The sequence below is a fragment of the Ylistrum balloti genome, unplaced genomic scaffold (assembly GCF_031769215.1).
Source record: "Ylistrum balloti isolate Yb309-2 unplaced genomic scaffold, AGI_CSIRO_Ybal_v1 Utg370006, whole genome shotgun sequence".
Taxonomy (NCBI): Eukaryota; Metazoa; Mollusca; class Bivalvia; order Pectinida; family Pectinidae; genus Ylistrum; species Ylistrum balloti.
The window spans coordinates 89707-116995 of record NW_026782081.1 but is presented as its reverse complement, the minus strand read 5'-3'; the positions used below and the strand labels follow the sequence as shown (position 1 = coordinate 116995).

At 34.5% G+C, this 27289-nt stretch overlaps 2 protein-coding genes across 11 annotated transcripts in view; one reads left to right on the top strand and one right to left on the bottom strand.

Moving 5' to 3' along the window:
- Positions 1-1226: 1226 nt before the first annotated feature.
- On the bottom strand, positions 1227-9386 carry LOC132548218 (protein CDV3 homolog). Its single transcript, XM_060212040.1, has 5 exons — positions 9075-9386; positions 7780-7862; positions 6526-6656; positions 5697-5931; positions 1227-5427 (listed from the first exon to the last, which is right to left on the bottom strand). The coding sequence occupies exons 1-5, from the start codon at positions 9294-9296 to the stop codon at positions 5319-5321; spliced, it is 780 nt and encodes a 259-aa protein (XP_060068023.1). The 5' UTR covers positions 9297-9386; the 3' UTR covers positions 1227-5318.
- A 4818-nt stretch (positions 9387-14204) lies between these two features.
- The window catches only part of LOC132548221 (uncharacterized), a 41950-nt gene continuing 28865 nt past the window's right edge, over positions 14205-27289 (top strand). For all 10 annotated transcript variants that reach the window (XR_009554145.1, XM_060212052.1, XM_060212046.1 and 7 more), the window contains exons 1-4: positions 14205-14289; positions 16153-16309; positions 17999-18928; positions 19818-20194. Coding sequence is in view for 9 of the 10 variants with exons in the window: in XM_060212052.1 (XP_060068035.1) it covers positions 16174-16309; positions 17999-18928; positions 19818-20194 (1443 nt within the window). In the remaining variant the exon portion in view is untranslated. The remainder of the gene's footprint in view (positions 14290-16152; positions 16310-17998; positions 18929-19817; positions 20195-27289) is intronic.

Genomic DNA, 27289 nt, shown 5'->3' with positions numbered 1-27289 from the left:
CTACAAGCATGGTGTTTAAATAAAGTTTCAGAAGTTGTCAAATATGCCTTTGACACTTTAAACCTTGATTGAAGGCCATCTTACTAATATGATGATCAGATGTAGAACTTGAAATTATGACAGTATTGGGTAAATATGTACCAAATCTGTTGTGAGGTTTTCAAAATGAAATGATATTAATTGAATGCAGGACATAAAAAACAAGAACAGAAATCGCCAACACTTCATTTGGATTATCAAAATATATGATATAAGAGCTATATTGCAATGCTGAATTCAATTCTTTTTATTTATTTTTTTTGATGGCATAAGCGACCTTGACTTTGGGACCTGATGAAACAATTTTAGATATTGTAGTCCTTTACATCTATACAAGGTTTCAATAAAATGCATCTCGAAGGTAGGAATGACAACCAGCTATCCCTCACTGGTAAATGCATAAATTGTTATATGTACCTTATCAGGGAGTTTTGTTAAGTTTAATCTCAATTTGTTAAAGTTGCCCACTTTAGTTGCATAGACATATTGCTTAATACAATCTTATAGCGGAACAGTTCAGAACCTGGCCTGAAGGGCTAAGCTAGCTATTGGCACACCATGGTGTCCAACTGTCTGTCCATCCATCAACTTTTTATGAAAATTGCTACTAGTCATGAAAGATGGAGCAGATTTTGACCAAATTTTGTCAGAGGTACCCACGGGGCTCTAAAGCGAAAATGGAACAATTTCTTTAAAATCCTACTCCTCCTGTAGAAATGTTTTAATTCTGGCCAAATTTTGTCTGGGGGATGATGAATCAATTTTGTATAGAAGGTGGTCTTCGACCCCAGGGTTGTGAAGGACAGGGCCCAATAAGGAAATAGGGCAAGTTTTTCTAAATTCTACAGCTTTTGTAGGAACGATTGGATATTGTCCAAATTTGGTCTGAAGCTTTATAAATGGTCCTACTCCTCCTGTAGAAATATTTTAATTTTGCCCAAATTTTGTCTGGGGGTAGAGGAATCGATTTTGTATAGAAGGTGGTCTTCGACCCCAGGGTTGTGAAGGACAGGGCCCAAAAGGGAGCCCAAAAGGGAAATAGGGAATACAGTGAAGCCCACTTAATATCATGTTCTATTTGTAATATAGTATGTATCTAAGCAACGATTTCTTCAATGAAATAACAATACAGAGTGGTTGCTATATAATTGTATATGTCAATAAATGAAAGAAAACCACAAATGGTGGTCTTTTCATCATCTTTAATCATTCATCAGCACGTAATGTGGATATTTCATCAAAATAATTCAAATCTGATGCAAAAATTATGTTTAAATAATAAACTTAAACAATGATTACCTGCAAGCTTCTTTAATGTGTAGGCCAAGATATAGTTTGAAGCAGACAATCAGGGGACATAATTTACATCAATAGTTTTCATTTTCACATAATAAATGCAGAAATAATATTAGTATCATTATCAGCTTCTAGCATTTTTGGAAAGTAAAAAATATCCAGTGTCCCAACTCTTTCCATCAATTAAATACTTCTTTTCACTCATGTATTAAGTACAACATGTATGTTACTTAACATGAAAAAATTATCATTTTTGTATTTTTTTGTTCACATTCTGTTGCCATGATTTTCATTTTAATAGAATAAAATAAGAAAATAATTGACACATGCTTTATCAAACTGTCATTAATGATTGAACCACATTAGTCAAAATAAGCACAATATCATACATACATGTGTGAAACTCTTTTGTAAAAGATGCTTAAATTTCATCAAGATAGCACATCACTTTAAATATATTTGTATTTTTATCTAATACAAAAATGAGGTAAGCATTTTCTTGAATATAGTAAGACTGACAAGGATGACAGTATTTTGAAATTTCATCAAAATTTGGCTCTTATAGGTACATGTATTATGCATTGTACACAATATCCTGATGTATTTAAACAGAAGAATGCACATAAAATAATGTTAGAGAATTTTTTTCTTTACATACATATGCTTCAAACTCTGAATAAAACGTTTCTTGATCATTTTCTGGATACTGTAGAAAAAATTAAGTCCAGCGTCAGCTATCCATTTGTTACTGTATTATTATCAATTTTCTGAAGGATGAAAAGGAACAGTGTAGGCCACATGTGACCCCAAATGCCAATGTAATCCTCTCTAAACCAAAACAGCAGCATGATCTACATATATAAATGTATTTTTAATGAATATATCCACAAATAGATTAGGACAGAAGTATACTAAGTGATGAGGTCAGGTAAACATTTTAACGTACCTGAAGACTCAGAGTAACATTTTGTTATATACAATTCATATTACAGTAAACATGTGTTGACCATCAAGACTGTATACAATCCCTGATCTAGTGTTTAAGTGCTGGTGGGTAGCAGTTTCAGGATAAGGTGTTTGCATCATTTCTATAAAGTGTTTCAAATACAACAGAAATTTTTAATCTTTAAAATTCCATGCACAATTTCTTTTTCTAAACTTGAAGGAGGTGGAAGGGTTTGGTGTGGGATCAAATTCACTGCATTTACAGTTAGATTTTCATGTAGAAATCTGCATTAAAGCAAATACTTCCTGCTGAAAGAAAATGACCTGTGATTCAAAGTATCAAAAATATTTCTATTGAAAAGAAGATTTTGACTAACATTTTAGATTTGAAATATTTTCTGTCTTTGCTCGATTACTAGTATCAGTGACAAAAATCTACCTTCAAATATGTATTTTTTCAATCAAAGAATTTGTCAAACAGGATAGGTAAGGAAAAAACAGAACACAACAAAACTCTACCTTACACGTCATTTTTTTCTAAAATTGCCTCATGTGAGGCATCAACATGTCTATCAAGGCAAAGTCTAGGTAACGTGGTCTGGGAAAGAGATGCCAGACTGAATATGTTTGTAAAGTTCAAAAGGATAATAACAGGCATTGATGACCATATACCTTGTATGTACTGCCTTCAAGAGTTTGACAGTCAATTAGTCAAAATATTGTTGCCAGTCTTATTTAATATACTGGTGAGGTTTTATTCCCAGTCTTAAACATTCCCTGTCTTCCACACCTTCTTAAAGAAAGGAAAACAATAAGAGAATGAATGGTTGACCTGTGTAGAAAATTTCAGGTGGGGCTAAGTTTTGTCCACAACGAAACAAAGTAATCTTGATTTTAAAAAAACTTGTTCATTTACCTTCAGAATCTCTAATTTGAATGTTAAAAGCAGACTACATTAAATATAATATAGTAATGTTTCAGTAATGGAAATTGATAAGAAATTAATCCATTGAGGAGATGAGACCAATTCATTGACATCAAAATTGCACAGACAATTAATTTTTAGATATAAATATCCAGAAATCAAGTGTAATTCTGTACTCTTCACTTCCAGGTAAGTTACATCCAGAAGCCTTGAAATACTTTTATTCTTCGTAAACAGGTAAAAAAAAAAAATGAAATCAGTATAACAACACTTAAGATTCTAATTAACATTAATTTTTAAAATTAAAACATTTTCAATGCAAGAAATAGTTCTATAGTTAAATGCAAGAAACTGATCATATATGTGAATTCAATTGTCAACTGTGAAACTAAAATAGATAGCCATCGTCAATACTACAATTCTAGAATTCTGACTTTCAAAATTTTCAAATTATTTCAGGTAACATGTATAACACATAACAATATAGAATTACAAGTAATCTTAACATTTTACTAAGTATATAACATCTACTAATGAACAGGTAGCAGTAAACAGTTGATTTGTCAATTTCCTGAAATCCTAGGGACATGTCTGAGATATACAGGTAGAGCAAAATTGTTATAAAAATACTCCCTCACATGAAAAGATATCTATATACATTACGTAACAAATGCAATTGTTATAGAGAAATCAAAATTGTGTAAACAAGCAAATTCTCCTGATTTCTGACTTATGGAAACCATATTTATAAACTTGAAAAAATATGCTTTAAATACTGTAATATCACTAATTTCAACCAAACCTTTTCATAAAAAATCAATTTCTGTACCCCTAAAAATGAATGTTGATGTAACAAAGTACTCCTGTTTCAACAAATCCAACTTGGTATGGCTTCACAACATAAACATGTGTGTAAGGAAATCTACTTCCTGTAAAGTTAGTTTTTGGTGTGTAGACAAGGGTTCATGTTTGTCCAAATAGCTACCATGATCTGCAACCAAAAAGGTTAAATCTTGCAAAGACATGTAACCTTAAGCTAAAGAACAAGAGCTCACGTAGGTGAATCATAAACATACTTCCTTAACTTAGCTCAAACTGATTTTTAAATCATCCATCATCTGTACAGTTATCAACTGTACCAATGACAAAAATTTAAACAAGCTTTCAATAATTGGTCAGAACAAAAAAATAAAAAATTGGTAGATGTCAAAATCCATGATAAAGAATCTCTTTTTGATAACATCTGTGTGCCAGAATAGTGGTTTTTGCAAGCAAGATGCATGACTTCCTCAAGATATGATTCTAGAGCTCTATGTACATGCAAAATATACTTATTATTATAAATCAATCAACAATCAAGATCTGAGTCAATGTAAAATCCTAGCATAGACAGACCAGTTATATATAGCACTAATATAGTTTATCTTCATCAGACACATCTTCTCAGTCTATCATTACACACACAATGTTGTACATAGTACCCAGATTTATCAAAGTGTGATCATTCAATGGTGTAGTACTGTCATAACATAGGAATCACTTATGATGAACCAGGTGTCATCACCATGGCAATGGACCAGCTTCATCACCATGGAAATGGACCAATTTCATAATCATGGCATTGAACCAGCTTCATTATCATAATGGACCAGCTGTGTCTCCATGACAATGAACCAGCTACATCATTATTGCAATGAATTAGTTGCATCACAATGGCAATGAACCAGCTGCACCACCATGGCAATGGACCAGCTACATCATCAAACCAATGAAGCTGCACATATCACCATGTCATGATGTCATCATGACAAGGAATAAACTGTGTTGTCATAGAAATGTACCACCATCATCAACAGAGTCATGGACCAGAGGAATCACCATGGCTTGACAATGAACCAGAGGCATCGATATGTAAATGATTCAGAACCATCAAATGACAATGAACCACATATATCACCATGGTATCATAAGGTTCAGGTAAAAAGAGCCTAATCCTGTCATGAAAATACCGTTGCCATGACAAGTAATGAAATGGTCACATCACCATGACAACCAGCTTTGCAACAATGCAGCACAACATAGCGGCCACCTTTTATCTATATTTTATAGAGCATCAGTCTTGTAAAGCAGCATATTTGTTTCCTAGTGACAACTGCATGTTAACTTTAGATGGATCCTCCACTTGTTTTCCACCACCTTGGACACGCTCAAAATTGCCCACCCTGAAATAAAATTACCTTTCAATGTTCATATTGTGTATTATAATACAAACATGTATATCAAGCAAACTTACGTCAAATAAAAAACAAGTCTCATTTTTCAAATTTCAAACAAACATATCAAAGATTTGCAAGAGTGATCCTAATGAATAAGGATAGGATTGATATACTGGTTCCACATTTAAATTTCACTAATACTGCTATTTAGTTAAAGAAATACTTTCAAATGCTACAATATGGTTGTGAGAATTTTTTATTAAATTGAACCTTACCCTGTCGGGCCCCATGATGCCACTTCCGGTGCACCACCCCCGAGTGTGGGGAAGTCATCCTCACTTTTAATGTTTGGTGCACCCTTCTTTCTTCTCGGCACGGCCGCCCTTGACCCTAAGGATTCCCCTGAAGCTTGAGACCCGCGGGCCCCAGGAGGCACATACTTGGTAGGGGCTTTAGGAGCTTCTTCTTTAGGCGGTTCCTCAGCCGGTGCTGGTGGTGCTTCCTGTACCACTGTAACACACACAGGAAATAATACAATAGATCATATTTAAATCACAAACTACTGTATAACGGGAAACTTCTGTTCTTTTTGCCCTATTACCATTAAATGTGGGCGATTGTTAGATATTACACTTGGGCAAAAATTAACATGTTTATCCAAAGCAAAAAAAAATCCTGGGTGACTGTTTCCTGTGGTACAATAATGTTTTTATTTAAAAAGATCTGTGTTCATTTTTTGCTAGCTCAATACAAATATTCATGGTTTGCTTTTATCTGTTATAAATTCTAGAAGTTCAATTTGTGATTGCAAATCTCTTAATTATACAGCTATACTGTAATGGTTCAAACTTTCACAGCCTTACTAAAAGCATCTAACAAACAGGACATGCCATCAGTTAATGGCTAGGGAGTTACATTGTGTATGATTAAAACACCATTTAATGTTGTATCAAAAAATGACATACACATTTGTGTTACAAGGTTTCAATAATATCAAAGATGGCAAATCTTACATATCATTGAAATAACTTATTATTATTGATGTATTCAACTGCTTTGCACAAACTAATTAACAAGAACCTACATGATCAGTGAATTTCCTACCTTCAACTCGAGCTCTGCTTGATTGTGATACATTCCAAGGTCCAGATGTGTCGCGTCTCTCACCACTTTCTCCATCTTCATCATTCTCATTGTCTTTATCTTCTTCTTCAACCTCTTCTGCTCCTTCTTTCCTGTATTTGAAATTGGGAATTCAATATTTAGTTTGTGGTAAAACTACTCCAATTATCAATGCCATTTTCTTCAAAAGTAGATCTGAATAGTATTAGCCAATCAAGTTAATTCTGCGTCAAGAAAGAAAAGAGAAATCATGTGATTCACTATTTACTCTGTATATACCATATTTATATGGCATTAATGCAGTGTCTATTAATAAGTCCATCCACATGAACTGGTAAATTATTGAAATAATAGAGTTCACACCACAATGTCAAACAAAGACACAAACCAGACTGTAGTGATTGTGCCTATTTCCTTATATCACTACTGGTGATTACACTCAAAGATCATTATTTTTCTAAAGCCTCCACCAAGGTTTGAACTTCAAACCTCTGGCCTAATTAGTGTTATGCCCAACCAATTGAGCTAAGGAGAAAATTTCTCTAGCCCAGCAATATTTTGTGGAGCTATTTACCAGGGATAAATAATTCCACTTCTGGAAAGAACTTTTCCGAGGATAAAATGTGTGTTTCCTCAGCAATAATAATAACCAATAATAACTCCAAAGTTTGTACATGGGAACCAATAGAACAGAGGTCATCCCTACTCATTATTTTTTTCAATGCCTCCACCAGGGATCAAATTACAGACCTATGGCTTATTGGGCTTTTTTAAAATGCTCTAACTAACAAGCTAATCAAAGTTCCTTTTAGTGAAGCTGCATATTGCAGCAAGTAATAAATCATTTGGTGATCAATCTACTTACAGCTTCAGAAACCTGTACTCATAGCATTTTGATGGGATTCGTTGAAGTTTGATAATACTTAAATCATAAATTGTGGGACCAATTGTTTTTAGCAATAAAGTTGAAAAGGATTAATGAAAACAATTTGTAGATTGATCACTATGAATCAGTAATATTCCTTTTTTACTCCAAATTTTAGAGTCACTACTTTAGTTAGTACAATACAGATTTTCAAATATCATTGCTTCAACTGTACCTTTGGTATCTCATTCACTGACTATCAAACAGTTGCTACAACCATAAAATAGTCAACAATGATATTGATATATGTAAAATATATTTATGACAAGCAAGTTGGAATGTCAAAAGGATGGTATCTTATGGTCACTTACTGTGAAATCTGTAAATTTTGTATCCTTAATCCAGTGTAATCTTTCTCAGATTCATCCACAAAATCCACCCATTCTTCATCTTCCTGCAGAAGAAATCAACATTTACAAATTCAATTTCATCCTCATTAGATGTATATATAACTGTATCAACCAAAAACTAAATTAGCATGCTATATGCCTTGAAAGTATTACATCAGGTTTATTGTTAGATTCAGTAGCAATTAAGGGGAACAAACAAAATCAGAGAAATACTGAATCAATCTTTCCAATATAAGAAAAGGCTACGACATAATTACATTGCGTGTTTATCAATATTTTATTTCTTTCCAGAGTAGTTCCTATTTAAATCTATTGAAAATATTCAAAACAATAATCATACGAAATGATAACCATAATGGCAATGTTTTTCATGGCAATCACTTCAATGTCATGTGGAATGTAAAATTTTGACTGCATCAAGTCAAAGGGTTGAATTGACTAAACAGGGCATCAATGCATTACATGTTAAGTAGTGGTTTTGATAAGTAAGTATGTCCAACCAAGTCCAATCTGCTCTGTAAGTTGATCATCAGATATCACAAAAAGTGTTTCAAGTGATTTTGAATCTTTGATTTAGTTTTAGAAAATATAGCCATTTTATATAAGTTGATACATCACCCTGCTATCAGGTTACAGTTATAGGTCAATTGGGAAATTTTAAGTACTAACCTGATGTAGAATGTATGACATTATTCTTCTTCTTATTATTCTTATTATTATTATTATAGAATTTGATGTTTTTATATTGGGAGGAATTCTGAATTCGATTGAGACCAAGACAAAAAGAAAATTACAGACAGTCAGGACCCTTTGGATTACTCTACTCCAGACATGCTGTCAAAATATAAAACATCTGATATTCGGATAAAAGGAAACTTGCTTATATGTGGTGTTACGATAAAAGTATTTATTTCAAGAACCAAAATTGAGTAGTACCAAATATCAGATAAGACATCTGTCCATCAAAATGCCTTCAAGCGTTCGTCTATCACACATTTCAATCAAAAGAATGTACAGTTTACAAATTTCCACGAACTGCAGTTTATCATATGATGTAAAGGAAACGTGCGCTCGATGTTTTCATATATACAGAAACTGAAGACCTAAGGCCCATATCGAGGCAAAGCCGACCTAGGCAACTTTCTTTCCCAGAAAACGAACTGTCAACTCGATACCATTGGTAAATAACAGATGGCACACGGAGAAGTCAATGTCACGATAGATGGAGAAATAAATTACAACCAGCCGATCTATACCTTAACTTGAGTGGCATTTCCGGTATTTGTTGAGTCTGTATTTGACGTGGCAGCATTCTGTTTGTCTTTCTCTTTCTTTTTCTTCTTTACTTTCGTCGTATCATCTCCGCTCACGAAATTGTCATGCTTCGACAGTATATCACTCGGCGTTGTTTTAGACTTGTTTTTCTTTTTACTTTTATCTTTCTTCGCAAAAAAGTCGTCAAGACTTGTGTCTGCCATTATGTTTTAGCTTGTGTTTCGGTAAATAATAAGAAGTTATGTAAAAAATACACTTTATATACGGAGAAATATGAAACGTGTTGTCTATCCCCTCCATGTGCGCATGCTTTTCTTGAAGAGATTTACAGGACCGGAGCAAATATTACTTCCGGTACAATGTTACGGTTATTTTATTTATAATTATATAAAGATATTTCTCTAAATAATTCTTAACATTTAATTCTCTTTCTATTCATATAACCAGAACTAGTTGACGACGAAAATCTACGCATATGTAAAACGGAGAGAGGTTCTTGTTTTCAACAAGCTGGTTTCGCGCACCTGTCACTCGATCTCGTGATCATTTTATCTAGAGTTATCGTTCCTAATACTAATCCAGCCAATAGAATCACTATAGCGGTGACATAAAAAAACAAATGTAATGCATCATTATTACAACAGTTGCTACTTATTCTGAATCATTCAACTGGTATCATTCATTGATATTAATAAACATAAAAGATAAACATATTAATAAATGTCCTGGGTCGGAAATAAGCTTTTCTTATTACCTTGCACTATCATTCGATCTCATTGATTCAAACATAATTTGCTGTTAATTGAAGATATAGGATTCTGAGACACCAGTTATAACAACTTCACATCGCATTCTCTTGACAGACAAATATATCATACATATTACAATAATGAATGATAGAATGAATAAATCGGTATTAAATGTACAATTAATAGCAAAGTTATCGGAAAAAGTCACCTATTGTAAACTTAGTCAAAATCTTTCGGCTGGATTGTAGGATATTTAACAAATACATGGTAATACGTGGGTAGATTGAGGTAATGGATGGGCATTATGCTTATTAGATAATAAGGAACGAAACTGAACTGTATGATGCAATTTTATTCATTGGATGACTCTTCTGTATCTATCTCTCATTTTCATCATAAACTTGTGTGTCTTTTGTACAATCTTACACAAGGTAGTGATTTCAATTAATTATTTAACAGTTTACAGTACAAGGTATGAAAGAAGATTTTGTGAGAGAGTTCAAATTGAGGAATTCTCTAGTTATTGTTGTATTAAAATGTATAGGTATTATACTTCAGCCATCAATCGGTGGTAAATCTCCTTTCAGGAGATCAGGAGTTTACTTGTTATTCACTTGTCCTCGTTTCTCTTTGAATTGCGACACCTACTCGAGACCTACCGCCCTTAACAATATCATTTTCACATTTTCTTAAAGAAACATGTTGATGAAATAGGGTACTCGCAGCCCTTGTCACCTTTTTGTTTTCATATTCATATTATTTATATCAACTTAATTTCATTCATATATGTATATACATATACATTGTAATATTAGAATAATCACATATTAACTTATGTAAATCCGGCCGTTTTTATCATAGGCACATATTAACAGGTACGGCATCAAGCTGGAAAATGAAGCAAGAAGATATTGAATCGTGCATGTTGCAGAAAATGTAAGAGAAGAATGAGAAGATAAGAGGTGTAAGAGTGAGAATAAGACAGCAGGGTTGACATGGTGGGGGACAAATGAATGAAGCATGCTGTAGTTACTCAAATATCTAATTCAGAGCTGGCACTGAAGGTTTGGGCACACGGGGGGAAAAATCGAGCGGAATTTTCAGCATTTGTAAGGTCATCGTCACCAAAAAGTAGTATTTCTGTTGAGATAGGACTGTTTAGAATACTAAAGATTACGAAGTCCTGAGAGAAGTAGACAACGTATCATAACGATAGTGTTCGTTGGTAGTGGACTTTTAACCACGAGAGAAATAAAAATCTTAGTGCACTGCAATTAATCCTAAATTGTACATGATGAATTTGATCCTTTCTACTCTACCGCTATAACGTTAGGACGGAACTTTGTTGCCCGGTACATTTTTTTTATGATTTTGTTAAAGACGGATAAGAATTTTAAGACATGTCCTTGAGGGTCAGTTTGTCACATATGTATACAACACACACGTATGGATCAATCCAAATGTGGCCAGCTGCATCACAAAATATAACACCCAACAGGCCACTTACAATTCTGTCCTTAACATGTCTCGTAATTTACCTAATGTATCATCATAGGTGGTTGGGATTGCTACAGATCATCGCAACACATTGTTGAAAAAAACATTCGAAGTTTGACCAATCGGACCTGTAGGATGATTGACCAATATCTGGTTGAAAGCATCAAACTCCAGTTATACCTACATAAGCCAGTTAAGTTTAATTTTCAGAAACTTATTTCTAAGATCCGTTTATCTGCACTTGATTTAGCATTTGAACGTGGGCGATACTGGGACATACTAAGGGAAGAAAGAAAGTGTATTTTGTGTAATGAGAACGATATAGAAGACGAATATCGTTTTATTATTAAATGTAAGTGTTATGCAGATATTTGTACCAATTTGATCAAGCCATATTATTAGTTTATGTAGCCATTTAATTAGTACTTTCTGTGGTTTCCTCCAAAAATATGCATGATGGTAAGAATGTTAGTGTCTTTGTCTTTTTAATTGTTATTTTGTTAAATTGAAAATGAAATGAAAATTGGTTTAAAAAAACACTGAAGTGTTTTCCATAGTCTCCATTCTAACCAGACATTAACGAGATATATATATGCAATAAGTACGGTCATTGGCCTACTCCTTATAGAAAACTTATAACACGAAGAGCATAATAATCACATGTATATGATTTTCAAAAACCAAAAACAAATCACATACTGGTGTATGTATACATAGAATATGATTTGGTTACATGATTTTGTTTTCGCTTTTACATCAAATTTCTGTAAATAAAGGTGTTATGGAGTAGTGTTAATACTATGATAACTATATAATCTGTTTTTAGAAAACTGTTTTTTTTCTTAAGAGAATTCAATATTTCATATTTGAAACTAAATATTTATATATATTTGGGTTAATTTCCTATTTCCACAAACATATTCAACAACTAATCTCTGCATTACAGGATTCGATGGGAGCAACACATCTCGAATAAGACCGTTCTGGACATGACAGGGACAGTGAAGATAAGCCAGGAGGTGAGAAGAAGGAGATGGAGCTGGATTGGACACGTTCTGCGGAAGAATCAACGGGATGACTGTCCTGTGGCCCTCTGTTGGACACCAGAGGGAAAAAGGAAAAGAGGCCGCTCCGAAAACAACTTGGCGAAGAATGGTGAAGGTGGAGCGGAATGGTGCTGGCTGGAGTACCTGGAACTCTGCACGCCGTGCCGCCGAAGATCGAAAACAGTGGTGATGGGATGTCCAAGCCTTGTGTGCCTCCTGGGACAGAGCGAATTAAGCTTAAGATTAAGGGATCTCTACATTTTACTATATCTCCGAGCTATCTAGTTTTATAACAAGTGACAAATATGAAAAAGATTATGTTTGAAAATCGCTCAGGTGTGAAATATGCCATGCAGGCTAGGTGATACCGGGTCATTTTCAGATTAAGACTGAGAATGAACATTTTTTCGAACCCGACAAAGAATTTCAGAGACTAATTTCAGACGACAGAAAAATGAATGTACAGGAATGTGCAACAATAAAGAGATCTAAAGGTCTTACCTACACGAATATTGCGATCTTGGATATCGTTGTTACGTTGAGGAAGAATTTCTTGTAGATATTGAAGAAGACTATGACATTGAATAATTTTATGATGTTTTCTTCTTTGCTGTAGAGTTAGCCAGCCTGTCTCAAGATAAAGTTGATACTTTACTAGTTAGCCTTGTATCGCCAGTAATTGTCTTTTATGTTTTCGTTTCGTTCCTGTTTTTATCTTTATTAAGTTAATATGATCGGCCCAACCACCATTCATTAATTCAATAGAAACAGACCAAGATTTTTACGTGAACCAACTTCAGTAATTGGAGTATCATTTACAGCCAAGAGAGAGTGAGGTTAATTACAGCATCAATATTCTTAGATATTAGTAAGGTTCAGTTTTGTAGGATTGAAATTCTACCAACCATTCTACAGATAATCCACTAACTTCACTAAGATCGTATATCGAAACCACTGTGCTATGTGTGTCTATGATAACGTGCAAGGCGTTGTATGCAAATAATTTGATAATAGTTCGTATGTCTTTCACAATGTCATTAATAAATAACAGAAACAAATTGGGATCAAGTATGAAATATTTGGGTACCCCGGCCTTAATATGCGACTAATTAAAATATTTGGAATTAGAAAATTTTGAGCATCTTGGGAGATAATCCCGGGTTCTAAAAGAAAGCAATTTACATGATTACTTAGGAGTCATTTATGCCAAACGCGATTAAAACGCTTTGCAAATACCAGAGATAGCAAGTTGATTAAAGCAGGAATTTATTTTTTATTTTGGGCAGTATGGCTATAAATCTCAAATTTCATAATTTGTGGATGATATATCAATAAAAATTTGGATACAACTTGAACAGTTTGGCGTTAATGATATCCCCTTCTTATTACGAAAAAAAAATCAATATGGTAAAAAATATATCGAACTATACTTAAGTGGATAAAAAAAGGAAACTATCATGTACACAGACGAATACACGTTGACCATTATAACAGTGCTTAGAGTTTCCACGAATTTATGAAACGGGTCGCGTTTCACAACTTTTGCTCTAAAATACCAAATGGTTCCCATCCGTGTCTTTAATCTAAGTTTTCTTACCTAAAACTATTCATTGGTATAATTTCCTCCCTCCAGATTAGGTCTACATTTCTCCCCACTAACGTCTGCTTCAATATCGATTTTTTTCATTCCAATTATGCCAGTCATTAGCGGTCCTATAATGTCAATGCTACATTTGAAATCGTTTCTAACTTTCCGGAAGCGTGCTCCTCTACCGGTTTGTAAATTACGTAGTAACCGGAAGTAATTAACATTTTAAGCGTACCTTTTTTTGTTCGCTGTAGAAAGTCTGCGAAAGAAGCGGCATATTCAACGAAGTCGTGCCAGATTTGTCAACCTTTTATGTGTAAGGAAATACATAAGAAAACCATTTTGTTAGTGCATTGTAACAATACTGTATTATTGATTTACATTACGTTTATTTTTGTGATGTTCTGACAAAGCCATGCCATGATGAGACAATGACGTCATGAATATTTTCTCCGGATTTCTAAAAGTAGTTTTCCCGACATGTAACACTGATTTTGCACTTGTTTATACGTATTTTACTACAATATTCACTTGTTTGTCATAATTGGTTTCCATATATTTGATTAGCCGTAAATATTATTTGTGAGAATGAACGATGCTGACGCCCTTTGTGTCCAATACATAGCCTCCCCCCGCTACCGGCACGGTTGGATTACACGCTCTGCTGCTTCAAGCACAAGGGCATGTATCAACAATCTTTAGAGCTCAAAACACTTTGACTTGGTATGAAACAATAACTTAAGATTTCAAAACGATATAAAATTCAGCGCAAGCTCCTTTTGTTCTTAATAAGCTAGTGTAGTATTTTATCTGGTTTTGGCCTTTAAAAATATTGTTACTTGCTCCTGTGCTTGTTCATTGATATATTAACAAAAGCAATGTTATTGCACAATTGTACAAGATTTTGCAAGTATATCTCGAACTTTATTTTCTCAAGCGACCTGATTATTGAATTTGCCTTTTTAACCTTGAATGTATAAATTATTGTTCAAAGAAAACGAACATCACCTTATAACATAATTTTAGCTGTATGACAATTAAAATTAACTTCATTATAGGGATGGATTGGGAGTTTGAGAGATTAAGTACATTTTTAGCCCACCATCATCAGTTTGAAAGTAAAAGATTGTTACCGCTATTTCTGGGAAAGTACTGGATGGATCTTTCTCAAATTTCATATGCAGGTTCCCCTTGGTCCCTAGTTGTACATTGTACCTTTTTTGGACTGATTCAGATTCAAGATGGCCGACAGGCAGCCATCTTGGAGTTTGAAAGTAAAAGATTGTTACCGCTATTTCTGGGAAAGTGCTGGATGGATCTGTCTCAAATTTCATATGCAGGTTCCCCTTGGTCCCTACTTGTGCATTGTACCTTTTTTGGACTGATTTGAATTCAAGATGGCTGACAGATGGCCATCTTGGATTTTGGAAGTAAAAGTTTGTTACCGCTATTTCTTGGAAAGTACTGGATGGATCTTTCTCAAATTTCATATGCAGGTTCCCCTTGGTCCCTAGTTTGACAGGCAGCCATCTTTGATTTGAGAGTAAAATCTTGTTACCGCTATTTCTAAGGAAGTACTGGATGGATACTTCTGATTTCATAGGTATTGGTTTCCCTTGGTCCCTAGTTGTGCATTGTACTTTTTTTGGAGATTGAAATCAAGTTGGCCCACAGGCAGCCATCTTGGATGTTGACAGTAATACAGCACAAGCATATTTTCTTCGATATTCTATCATATTGATTCAAGACCATGTCCATTATCCACCTGTACCTGACTGCTATCTAATAATACTTTGGGATCTTTTTCAAATGATATTTGCTAATAGGTGCTTAATAAAAATATCTTGTGCCATCATTGAGTACATTCAATGAAGACCAGTTCATGAACATTTCCAAAACCTGTAACACAAAAAAAAAAAAATAAACAAATCTTCAAGAACTGAAAACAGATCCTCAAATGGTGGGTGCCAAGATCCCTCTGGGATCTGTTCTTCTTAAATGCAATAGATCTGGGATCTGCAATGAATTATCACAAAATTCACAGGTACACTGTACTTTTTTGCATTTACCATAAAGTTTCACTTTAGCATATTTGATGTAAAAGCATGATATTGTTAAATTACAAACTTTGATCAATCTCAAAGTTCAAATTTTGTCATATAGTTTTGATATTTTTCAGTATTCAGCCCCATACTGCAAGATGTTGGACTTGTCCAAAATTAAAGAGGACTTTTCATTAATGGTAAAGGAAGCCCAGCCATGGACTCTTACACAGTTTGTGATGTGGTTAGACCTTAAGCTCTCTGAATACAAAATTAAAGGATACATGGTCTTGGGTGAGTTTGTTACAATATGACATTTTAACTGAAAGATAAATATTCCATTGGTGACAGAATGAAACTTCTAAACATTTCTATTAAAGAATTTTTATTTAGTTGTGAAGGTTGTACATATACCACATTTTCTGGATTATAAGCCACAGTTTTTTATCCTAGACGGTCATGCATGCAACTTATATACCAGTACAGCTTATATGTGGATGAAAAAAAAGGCAAAATGAAAAAAATTGAAGCGTATCCGCCTGGACATACGATACAGACCATTATGTATTTCAGAACTGCCATTTTGTTTAGGCATATCAGATGTGCTGTTGACCAGTGTGACCTTGCACTCTGATAATTTTGGTTCCTGTTACATGTCATGCTTCCAGAAAGAATAAAAAATTGTAGTTTAAATAAAAAATACCAGTACAAGATGTCATTGTTTTACAAGTACCTGTCCATCAGGTGTTTGTGACTGAAGCAGATCGTCTAGAAGGGTCATATGCAACCATTTACACGAAGATTTTCAGATTAATTTATATTAAATGTCTTACTGACGATATTGATAAACTGCCTTCTGTTGTTTGTTATATCAGCAAACTTTGGTCAACATAACAGTTACCACATTGTAAGAAAGGGTGCAGCTTATATTCCAATGCGGCTAATATGTGGATCAATCTAAAAAAATGTTAAGAAATGACTCTGGCATACACACTCCTGCAGTATATAATCAGGAAAATATGGTACATTGTTTGCACTCTCAAAGAAAAAGTTGTTCAAGAAATGTACTCATACACTCCAACCTGTGCATTCATAGCTCAACTCTTGTGGAGGAACACAACATACTATTAAATTTACATTTTTAATGATATAGATTAATATATTAGCATATTATATTTATGCATTATGAACAAGAGTTGTGAATACAGCTACACTTACGCTTATGCAATTACCAAAGTAATTTTATTGAAAAATAAAGGTCATTAGTACATTTAAATGTAGATGAACTGTTAATGATCATTGTATATAATGTTCCCTTCTAAGCAGTCTTAATGTGTGGACAGCTCTCTGTCTTCAAGTATAGTCTATTTCTTAAATTTCTAACCATTCCACCCCCTCAACCTTTCCCCAAAATGAATAAAGCATCAAGAATGTTTTCCCAATTTGAAAAGAAACCATTACTATATTTTCCAAATTCATTATGGCACAGACGGCTTTAAAATTAGGTCATAGAAACACTGGATTTGATGCTAATGAATTAGTCATCTGTGGAAGAGCTATCAAATATCTCAATCAGGTCCCAGATCTGGCAATGTGTACAACACTACTGACTTATATGAATAGTATCACACAAACAAGATATAATCCAGTGTGTTTCAAACTGTGACAACCTGATATATTTTATGAAAAGGTTTGACGTGGTAAAAATATATTGTGTTGAGATAACAACTTAAAGTTTCCTTTTCAATCTGGTATCAAATGTTTGAAAAGTTTCCCTCTTACTGTTAATCTATATAGATAATTATAGTATAATGCACTGTACCCAAATACGTACAAACTGAAAGTTATAATTTGGAATGGGTGTTACTTTATGCAGTCAGTTGAATTCAGTATGCAAATTTCTATCTTGATAATGAATTCTATTATGTTTTTTAGTATACTTTAGATATTAAATGAAATAAAAATTTGATTTGTATTTTTCAGATCATGAAAAAACAACTAAGCCTCGTTGGTTAAGTCCAGATGATGATAATGATGCTGGCGGTGACATAGCACCACAACCTCCAAACTGTCCCAAGTGTAATACTAACAATCAGGGACAAACACGAGCAGATAACTCAAATCAGCAGAGAAGAAACCAAAATGCATTTCAGCGGCAGCAACAGAGAAATAGAAATGCAAATTTCCGACGTCAAGGGAACGAATCCTATATAAATGAAGTTCTAAGTGTAGGGGACAATGTACAGAATTCCAGTGTGAGGGGAAGCAGCAAAGATATGATGCCACAAGTGATATCATTAGAACCTGCCACGGACCTTACGGCAGAGGACATCAAAGAAATGGACAAAGTATTTCAAAGCAAAGAATCGTCAAATGTTGATGATGATGTTGTGGAAATATCAAACCCCGCTGGTCGGGGCCTTCAGCGCCATCGGCGGTCTCAGGTGTCTTCTACCATAACCTCAAAACAGGACAGTGGACGCGGTTTTATTACAGCAGGTAGTACATCAGGATCCTCCTTTTTACATGAAGGACATGATCAGGATTCCTTCTCGCGTCCACCAAGAGAAGATTCTCCGCCCAAAAGACAAGTAGCTATGGTTGACTTATCACGTGCATCAGTACCTGATGAGGAACCATCTTTTGAACCACCACCAACCAGTATTAGACCTGAATTACTGATGAGTGCAAGAAATGAGCCAGTACAAAATGTGTCTCAAAATCAGACTACATCTAGTGGTAGTATGTCTGAACAGCCTGTCTCCATGCCCTTACCTGTACCTGTAGCACTCCATGTAGCTAGACCAAGTGACCCAGGTGGGTCGACGCCGATGGAAACATCCTCCGTTGATCCATCCACCACAGAAATCAAACAAGAAGTCAGCGATAATTTCGAAGAATGTTTCCTAACAGGTTTGTTCATCACTTCATGGTGAAAGATAATTCTTTAAATATTAAAGCATTTTTTTTCCTGTCGTCTTATCAGCTTTAAGTGGACATCATGATAAAACCATTCAGTTTGTTATTGATAGTGCTTGTTTTATGCACTTTCAGTTCATTTTTGTAAAGTAAACACAAACACATAATGGCAAGCAGAAATGACAGTGACAGTAGTGACACAGCAAAATTCTGTTTTCAGCACCGCATTTGTAAATGATGTGGTAAATGTTATTTGGTAACTCTAAGTCAATTCAGAATTATGAAATAGGAAACATCAATCACGGATCAATTCAGGTGGGAAACCATTCTTGTTTACAGATAACAGACAACAGATAAGGATTTCCTTTTTATAATTGCAATGTTTGATAAAAGTTAGAATTCCGTACCTTTCTCAACATGTTCTGATATTTTCTGCTTCAGTGTTGCTTTTTGACATTTTCAGTTATGCTATCTTGGTTCTCTACTGCAATTTTCAAATATTGTCTGGTTCTCTTGCAATAAAAAATCCTTTTGTAGTATGCAATAATTAATTGTAATTTAATTATTTTATTCATGATCATCAACAGATTTGGTTAAAGTTTGTACTTCATTTTCTAGAGAACTTCCATTCTGAAATTTGACCTAAGAGTCAAAAATATGAAACTATTTTAGAGACATTTCAATAAAACTTTGTCTTAGGTGTTTTAGGAAAAGGGAAGATAGAAAATTAAACCCAGTAGTTGAATGATGACAGCTTTTTTACTCTTTTAGATTTTCAAACTTACACGACCTTAATTTGAAAAAAAAATGAGTATTTAGAATTTGCTGCTTAAATTCAATTTAAGATATTAAGTACTATTTTACTTGTAAATGGTTTCTGCAGGTACAGATGAACAGAATAATCAGATGTATATGATGGGTGACAACAGTTTATCAGATAGCGAAGCAAGTTTCAGTCAAGGACAGGCATACTCCCCACAACAGAACACTGGTAATATGGCTCCACTCGGCTTCGGTCAAGGTCTTTACACTGTAGGTGAACAGGAAGTTGATTTACCGAAATTTGAAGATCCTTTAGTTCGACGAGTATTAGAAGATGGTGCTGCACCCTCACGACATATGTGGTCAAAAATAATCACCAGATGTGCGTATCATATGCTGTCCAAGGGTGTTCCACACAAACATGACTATCAGTTGTTCAGTAAAGCCTTTTATCTGCGATATCCATGCATAGGAACAAATCGAGGACCAAATCCATGGGTAAGTTTTTTACAACATTCTCTTGTGGTATATACAGGCAGACAATTCTGTCTGGCTGTGTATACAAACTGTAAAACGGTAGATATTCCATCGCCATCTCCTATTGCATTAAACTCCGGGATTTTAGTCTGAAGGAGGACAGAGCAAGCAAGAATGATGGGGAACACAAGTGTACAGTGAAAATGGCATGATGCGTGAGGAGAGGTGTGGGGTATCGGATTGTTTATAGACTACTCAGTAGTGTTGGGAAATTTGTTAAAAAGCTCTAATCGATATCAGTTAAAACTGAAATAGGCTTTCTAAATAAGTTGATTGATTACATAATGAGGTCACTGTGTTCAATGTTCACATAAAGTGAAAGCATTTTCCTTTTTTTTCTGTTGTAATGTTTTTTTTTTTAATTTGAAGGTAAAATAACTCACTTACTCAGAAACTGCAGAACTTGCAGAATTTGCTCAAGAATGAACATTATTGGCAGTTGGAATATTTGTTATCCTTAGTATCAATTTGGATTTTACAAAAATGAGAAAATATTAAGGTACAGAAGATCAATTATAAAAAAATTATAATAGATCATTGCATCAACTGAAGTTAAACCATCAAATGTTCAATTAAATCTGATTATCTTCCATCACTGATCAGTGTCCCTTTTTCTATTTAACAGAAAATATCACCGAAACATTTCTTTCTCCCCCAAACTGCAGTGGGTATCCCACAATTATTTGGGAAAGGTTGAAAGACCTATAGTGAGAGACAGCGTCAGTATTTAACCCTTAAGAGCTGGCTAACTAGCCAAGTTCAGTAAGTTGCATAGCATATGTCAGCATTAAATAATTTTAAAAAATTACTATTTTCAGTCATAAAGTCTTATATAGGTCTTTAACAAAAGTTTGCATTGTGAAGTACTGGAATTCTTAAAAAAAAAAAAAGAAAACGGAAATTCAGTCCCAAATTTCATTTCAACATCTTCAGGAATAAATCAAAATAAATATTATCTTAGCAATCAAGAATCATAAAGCGTAATGCCACTGATAGATTTTTATGATACCACCATAAAAATGGGGGGTGGGGTGTCATTAGCATTGCCCATGTCTGTCCTATCCTGCTTCAGTGTAAGCACCTAGCAACTTCATTCTTTTTGGCTAACCCATAGAAAGATAAATATCTATAACTACTTTTAGATTAATGAGGGAGGAATGTGTCTAGTTGGAAAGATGTTGGAGGGATATTTATAGGTGAAGAGATGAGAAAGGATGTTTATGGTGTGGAGATGGGGAGGGATGTTTATAGGTGAAGAGATGAGAAAGGATGTTTATCGTGTGGAGATGTTGGAGGGATATTTATAGGTGAAGAGATGAGAAAGGATGTTTATGGTGTGGAGATGGGGAGGGATGTTTATAGGTGAAGAGATGAGAAAGGATGTTTATCGTGTGGAGATGGGGGAGGGATGTTTATAGGTGAAGAGATGAGAAAGGATGTTTATGCTGTGGAGATGGGGAGGGATGTTTATAGGTGAAGAGATGAGAAAGGATGTTTATGGTGTGGAGATGAGGGAGGGATGTTTATAGGTGAAGAGATGAGAAAGGATGTTTATGGTGTGGAGAGATGAGAAAGGAAGGTTTAAAGGTGGAAAGATTAGGGTGGAATGTGTCTAAGCAGAGAGATAAATGGAAGGAAGTTTATATACTGTGGGAAATTAGGCAAGAATATTTCTTGGCGGAGAGATATTGATGGGGTACTTAAAGGTAGAAATAAGGATATTATGAAAGTGGAAAAAGGAGGAAGTGGAAGATGGTTAATTCACTGATAACTTTGAAAAAAAGGAGTTGATAGGCAGAGGAGAGAGAGAAGTTTGTAAATGGAGTTGAAAGGGAAAGTGTGTAAGTGTAATTGAGGGAGATAATTGGTAAGTGGAAATGAAAGGGAAACTTGTAAACGAAGGTGAAAGTTTGTGAAGGAGGTGAGGGTTAAGTTGGAAAAAGGAGATGAAGGGAAGTTAGAAAGTTGAGGTAAAAGGGAAATTTTGTAAGTAGATGTGAAAGGTGAAGTCTGTATGTAAGTAGGAGGAGAAGTTTGTAAGTGGGAGTGGGAGTGGGTGAGTAAAACTATAAATTGAGGTCAGAGTTTGTAAGTTTGTAAGTGAAGGTAAGAAGGAAGGTTTTAAAACAGAATTTGGGGAGGTTTCTATGTGGAGGTAAGACCGAAAAGGTTGAAAAGTGAGGGATTGGATTTTGTTATTGGGATGTTTGGAAATATAAATGTCAATCCCTGATGGGTACAAGGTCACAATAGTGTCATTCTCAGGCTTCCTATAATCATCAGTTAGATAATGGTGATTGACACATTGTAAAGTGAAAAAAAATCTTAAGAATAGTTTAGTAAGACGTTGAGATAGCTAATAGTTTCGTTTCTGGTATGTGTGGACTAAACAGATTTGACATATACTCCACAGTCTGGATATATAATATTTAAGATTGAAGTGAATTGAAGTTATTTGACTTAAATTGGAAAACACCATGATGATGTTGCTTTTTTAGAGATTATGTCTAAAATCTGCTAAAAATTAATAATTTTCTTCAGTTTTTCACACTTTCATTGTAATGAGGCAAATGATGAGAGTGAAATAATAATGGTCATACTATGGAAAGTATGACACCTGAATATATAAATCCAGAATGTGGAATGTGATACTATATACAGTGGTGCCTGGGGATGACCTAAATGTGACACCCTATAATGGTGATGGAATGTCTATTGTTTTTATTTACATTTGGACTGACAGTTCAGCTTTTCAATTTGTGCTGCTTTTTGTATATATTGATATAAAGCCCTTCAACAGTTGTAGTAAATACACTAAAAAGGGCCAGCGATGAAGGAGGTCACATGATTCTGTGCCTGCTTCATCCCGTACCAACATGAAGAAAGACTCCCAGAAAATGTTCATTTTACTGTTTTTAAATTTCCACCAATAACAAAGTATCAATATTTGTGAAATAAAAGCCACCCAAACTTTAAATCCTTATTGTGAAGCGAGTTAAGTCACCCAAACAGATTATAATTATTGGCCATACAATGTGCACTAGAAAGATGGGCCTGATACATACACTAAAATACAAGTCTGACCAGGTATAGTTTTAGGTCTGTGTATTCATCTATTGCAGCCTTGTAATAAATGATTAGTTTCAGCAAACATAAGCAGCATTCAATAGACATCATAACTTAGGCATAGAATATTTATTTTAGATAGTTGGAATTTTATTGTATCTGACTATTTGTAGACTTTGGATCCATATGACAGGCCAAACAAACTCACTGTGTATACATAGTTATGGCCCTTCGTATACAATGTCACAGGCCAACAGATGCCAAATTTGATGTTTAAGTACCTACATTGTATTGGATGGGAAATTGGAAACCTGGTGTTGAATTAATGTCGATACAGAATTGTAGACCTACACCCCACAAAAGTTCTTATAACACAACTAGTAGAAGACTTTATTGAGATTTTTCAGTGACTCCTTAACTGATTTGCGTAGTGTATGAGATGGTAAAGAACTGACCAACTTTTTTGGCTGCACATTAATCCTATAACGCACTCTTAGGCTGGGAATAGTGTTACATAAGATTAACAGATTAAGAATTACACAAAATGGTACCTCGTATTGCAGTTGATTTGGATACAATTTGTTTTAACACTTGGTCATAGTTGTGTGAGGGTTTGTGGCCCCCTTGGTCTCTGTCCAGTACTGTTTGCTGTGGTGTATCCAAATTGACTTCTTCCCTGGCCGCCTGAAAAAGTTCTCTGTTGAATATTCTATAATTTTCCCAGTCAATGATGGTTTTGCTGCATTTTGCATTTGCTCCGATCATGTGAATTTTTTGCCTCCTTGGGATTCCGCTATTTTCTATAGTACATTAATTTGGACCCCCAATTTCTTGCCTGTTTCTATATCATATGATGCATTATAGTTTTTGCATCCAATTTTGTGTGACATTCTCTTTGGGTGTTTCGATCTTTGTATGGACAAGGGCATTTCAGAAAGTCTTGTTGGGTTTCCTGGTTGTTGCAATATCGTGACCATAGTAAATCCTGTAAGTGGTTTCTAAAAGGCCTTAAATGTAATGGATGACTACCTGTCCTTTCCTTTTGTTCTTTTCCTTGGTGTTTCGTGTTGTAATCTCAATAAGGGTATCAACTTGTTTTCGTGGTGCTATGGATGTCATGTTGTTTTTGCTTCATGCCTTGTTCCTCTGTGACAATCATTTCACATCAGCTGAACATAGTTTGTACTACAAACTTTTAGTCTAAAAATGGTAGCGTTTTTTGTAACCAGTTTACCATCTTGTCACACTCGACCATAGCATGGGTAGAATTATAGTACAGAAGGACAAGTTGGTTGATTACTTATCATCTCGTACACTACGTACATCACTGCTAGTATACTTCACACTTTATCTGATGAAGGTGATCATGTAGTTATCAAAATGTCACCCTAAAATCTTTGGAAACTTGATCAAACACATGTTTGTACACCACGTTTTGAGTTGGGGCTGGAGGATATGTTATATAATCCTGTGCATTGTACATGTACAATTTATGATTAAGACAGAACATTGGACCCTTGAAAACTTCCTGTAATTTCTAACATCACAAATACATGGTTTGTTACACAGGTAAGTTATAATATATATATATATTTCAGTGAAGTTGAGCTGTCAGTCCATTTTATGTTTTTTCTGTTAGAATGTTGAAACTTTTATGATTCCTCCTTATGAATAATCCACTCATTCTAAATAAACTACATTAAGTTGTTGAATTAACACATTGGAACTTTGTTATGTAAATTTCATTAATATTTTAATGCCATAGTTAATTGTTTTTTTTGTTTAGTTGTATTTTAAGTTGCTGATGGATTAGACCATTGTTGTAATTTGAGTTAACATCTTCAAAACGAAACTTTTTCAACAAAGCCTAACATAGCAAAGTTCCGTGTTATTTAATGTGATATATAATGGTTTTTTAATTCATGATGGGTTGCCTGAAGTTTAATTTGTGAATACACTGATGTGATCTGCGGATAATATTTGTATATAGGTAATGATGAACAGACTTCAGTGAAAATGATTTATACGATAGAAACAGTACAAAACTTAAATATCATTTGAAATGATGAGCTATAAGTATTTATAACCGTGAATTGTGGACAACTTTTAGCGAAAAAGATCAATGTAGACACTAGACAGTGATCGTGAATGGATTATAAAGTGTGATCTAATGTCAAAACCAGTATCATAACATTGATGAACCAGTTTTAGTGAACATGGTTAACAATAAGGAAAATGTGATCTGATTTGGATGAATATGTATGGTATAAAATGGAGAGAGAGAGTTGCGGAGGGAGGGATGGGGGGACCAAATGATACGGACAGGGCATGAATGATGGATGGACATATATAGGAAGCTGTACATGTATGTATGCTCACAATGAAAGCTACATTCCAGCAGACAATTAATTCACTAGACATGTGTTCATTACTAAGTTACAGTATTTGGGTACACCTTGATACTGTTTTATTGAGGGAGTGATTCACTATATTATAAGACTTGGTGATATATTTTTGTCCTTAGATATTGGTTACGACATATTTTAATGCCTTAGAGGCCTCTGTGAAATATTACAATGATGTGGCATTTATATTTTTAATATTTTGTCACAGAACATCATGATGATACTTGAATTATATTTATAGTCTATGGCCTTGTGTCAATTGAAGAATACTTACAACCAATGGCTTTGTCTTCGAATAATACCTATTCACAATTGATTGCTATAATTTTGTTTCTCTAGAATAACATTTGCAGTTGATGACCTTTTTTTTTCTGGAAAAAAATGTATATACCAGACATCAAACTATAGTTTCATCAAGGTGAACATGGACCTGGAATTGGCACTAATTCTCAAGATAACTATAGACATGATGAATTTTAAAGGTGGATAGAAATATTTTAAGTTGGATGCTCTGTAGTGAGCTGTCTGTCAAAGTGAACAGACTGTTTTATCATTCTGTAGTGTGCTGTCTCTCAGTGTGAACAGACAGTTGTATCATTCTGTAGTGAGCTGTCTGTCAGTGTGAACAGGCTGTTTTATCATTCTGTAGTGAGCTGTCTGTCAGTGTGAACAGACTGTTTTATCATTCTGTAGTGAGCTGTCTCTCAGTGTGAACAGACTGGTTTATCATTCTGTAGTGAGCTGTCTTGTCAATGTGAACAGACTGTTTTATCATTCTGTAGTGAGCTGTCTCTCATTGTGAACAGACAGTTGTTTCATTCTGTAGTGAGCTGTCTGTCAATGTGAACAGACTGTTTTATCATTCTGTAGTGAGCTGTCTGTCAATGTGAACAGACTGGTTTATCATTCTGTAGTAAGCTGTCTCTCAATGTGAACAGACTGTTTTATCATTCTGTAGTGAGCTGTCTCTCATTGTGAACAATGTGAACAGAACAGACTGGTTTATCATTCTGTAGTGAGCTGTCTCTCAATGTGAACAGACTGGTTTATCATTCTGTAGTGAGCTGTCTCTCAATGTGAACAGACTGTTTTATCATTCTGTAGTGAGCTGTCTCTCAGTGTGAACAGACTGTTTTATCATTCTGTTTTTAAGCTGTCTCTCAGAGTGAACAGACTGTTTTATCATTCTGTTTTTAAGCTGTCTCTCAGAGTGAACAGACTGTTTTATCATTCTGTAGTGAGCTGTCTGTAGTGAGACTGTCTGTCTGTCTGTCAGTGTGAACAGACTGGTTTATCATTCTGTAGTGAGCTGTCTGTCAGTGTGAACAGACTGGTTTATCATTCTGTAGTGAGCTGTCTGTCAATGTGAACAGACTGTTTTATCATTCTGTAGTGTGCTGTCTCAATGTGAACAGACTGTTTTATCATTCTGTAGTGAGCTGTCTTGTCAAGGTGAACAGACTGTTTTATCATTCTGTTTTTAAGCTGTCTCTCAGAGTGAACAGACAGTTTTATCATTCTATAGTAAGCTGTCTGTCAGTGTGAACAGACTGTTTTATCATTCTGTTTTTAAGCTGTCTCTCAG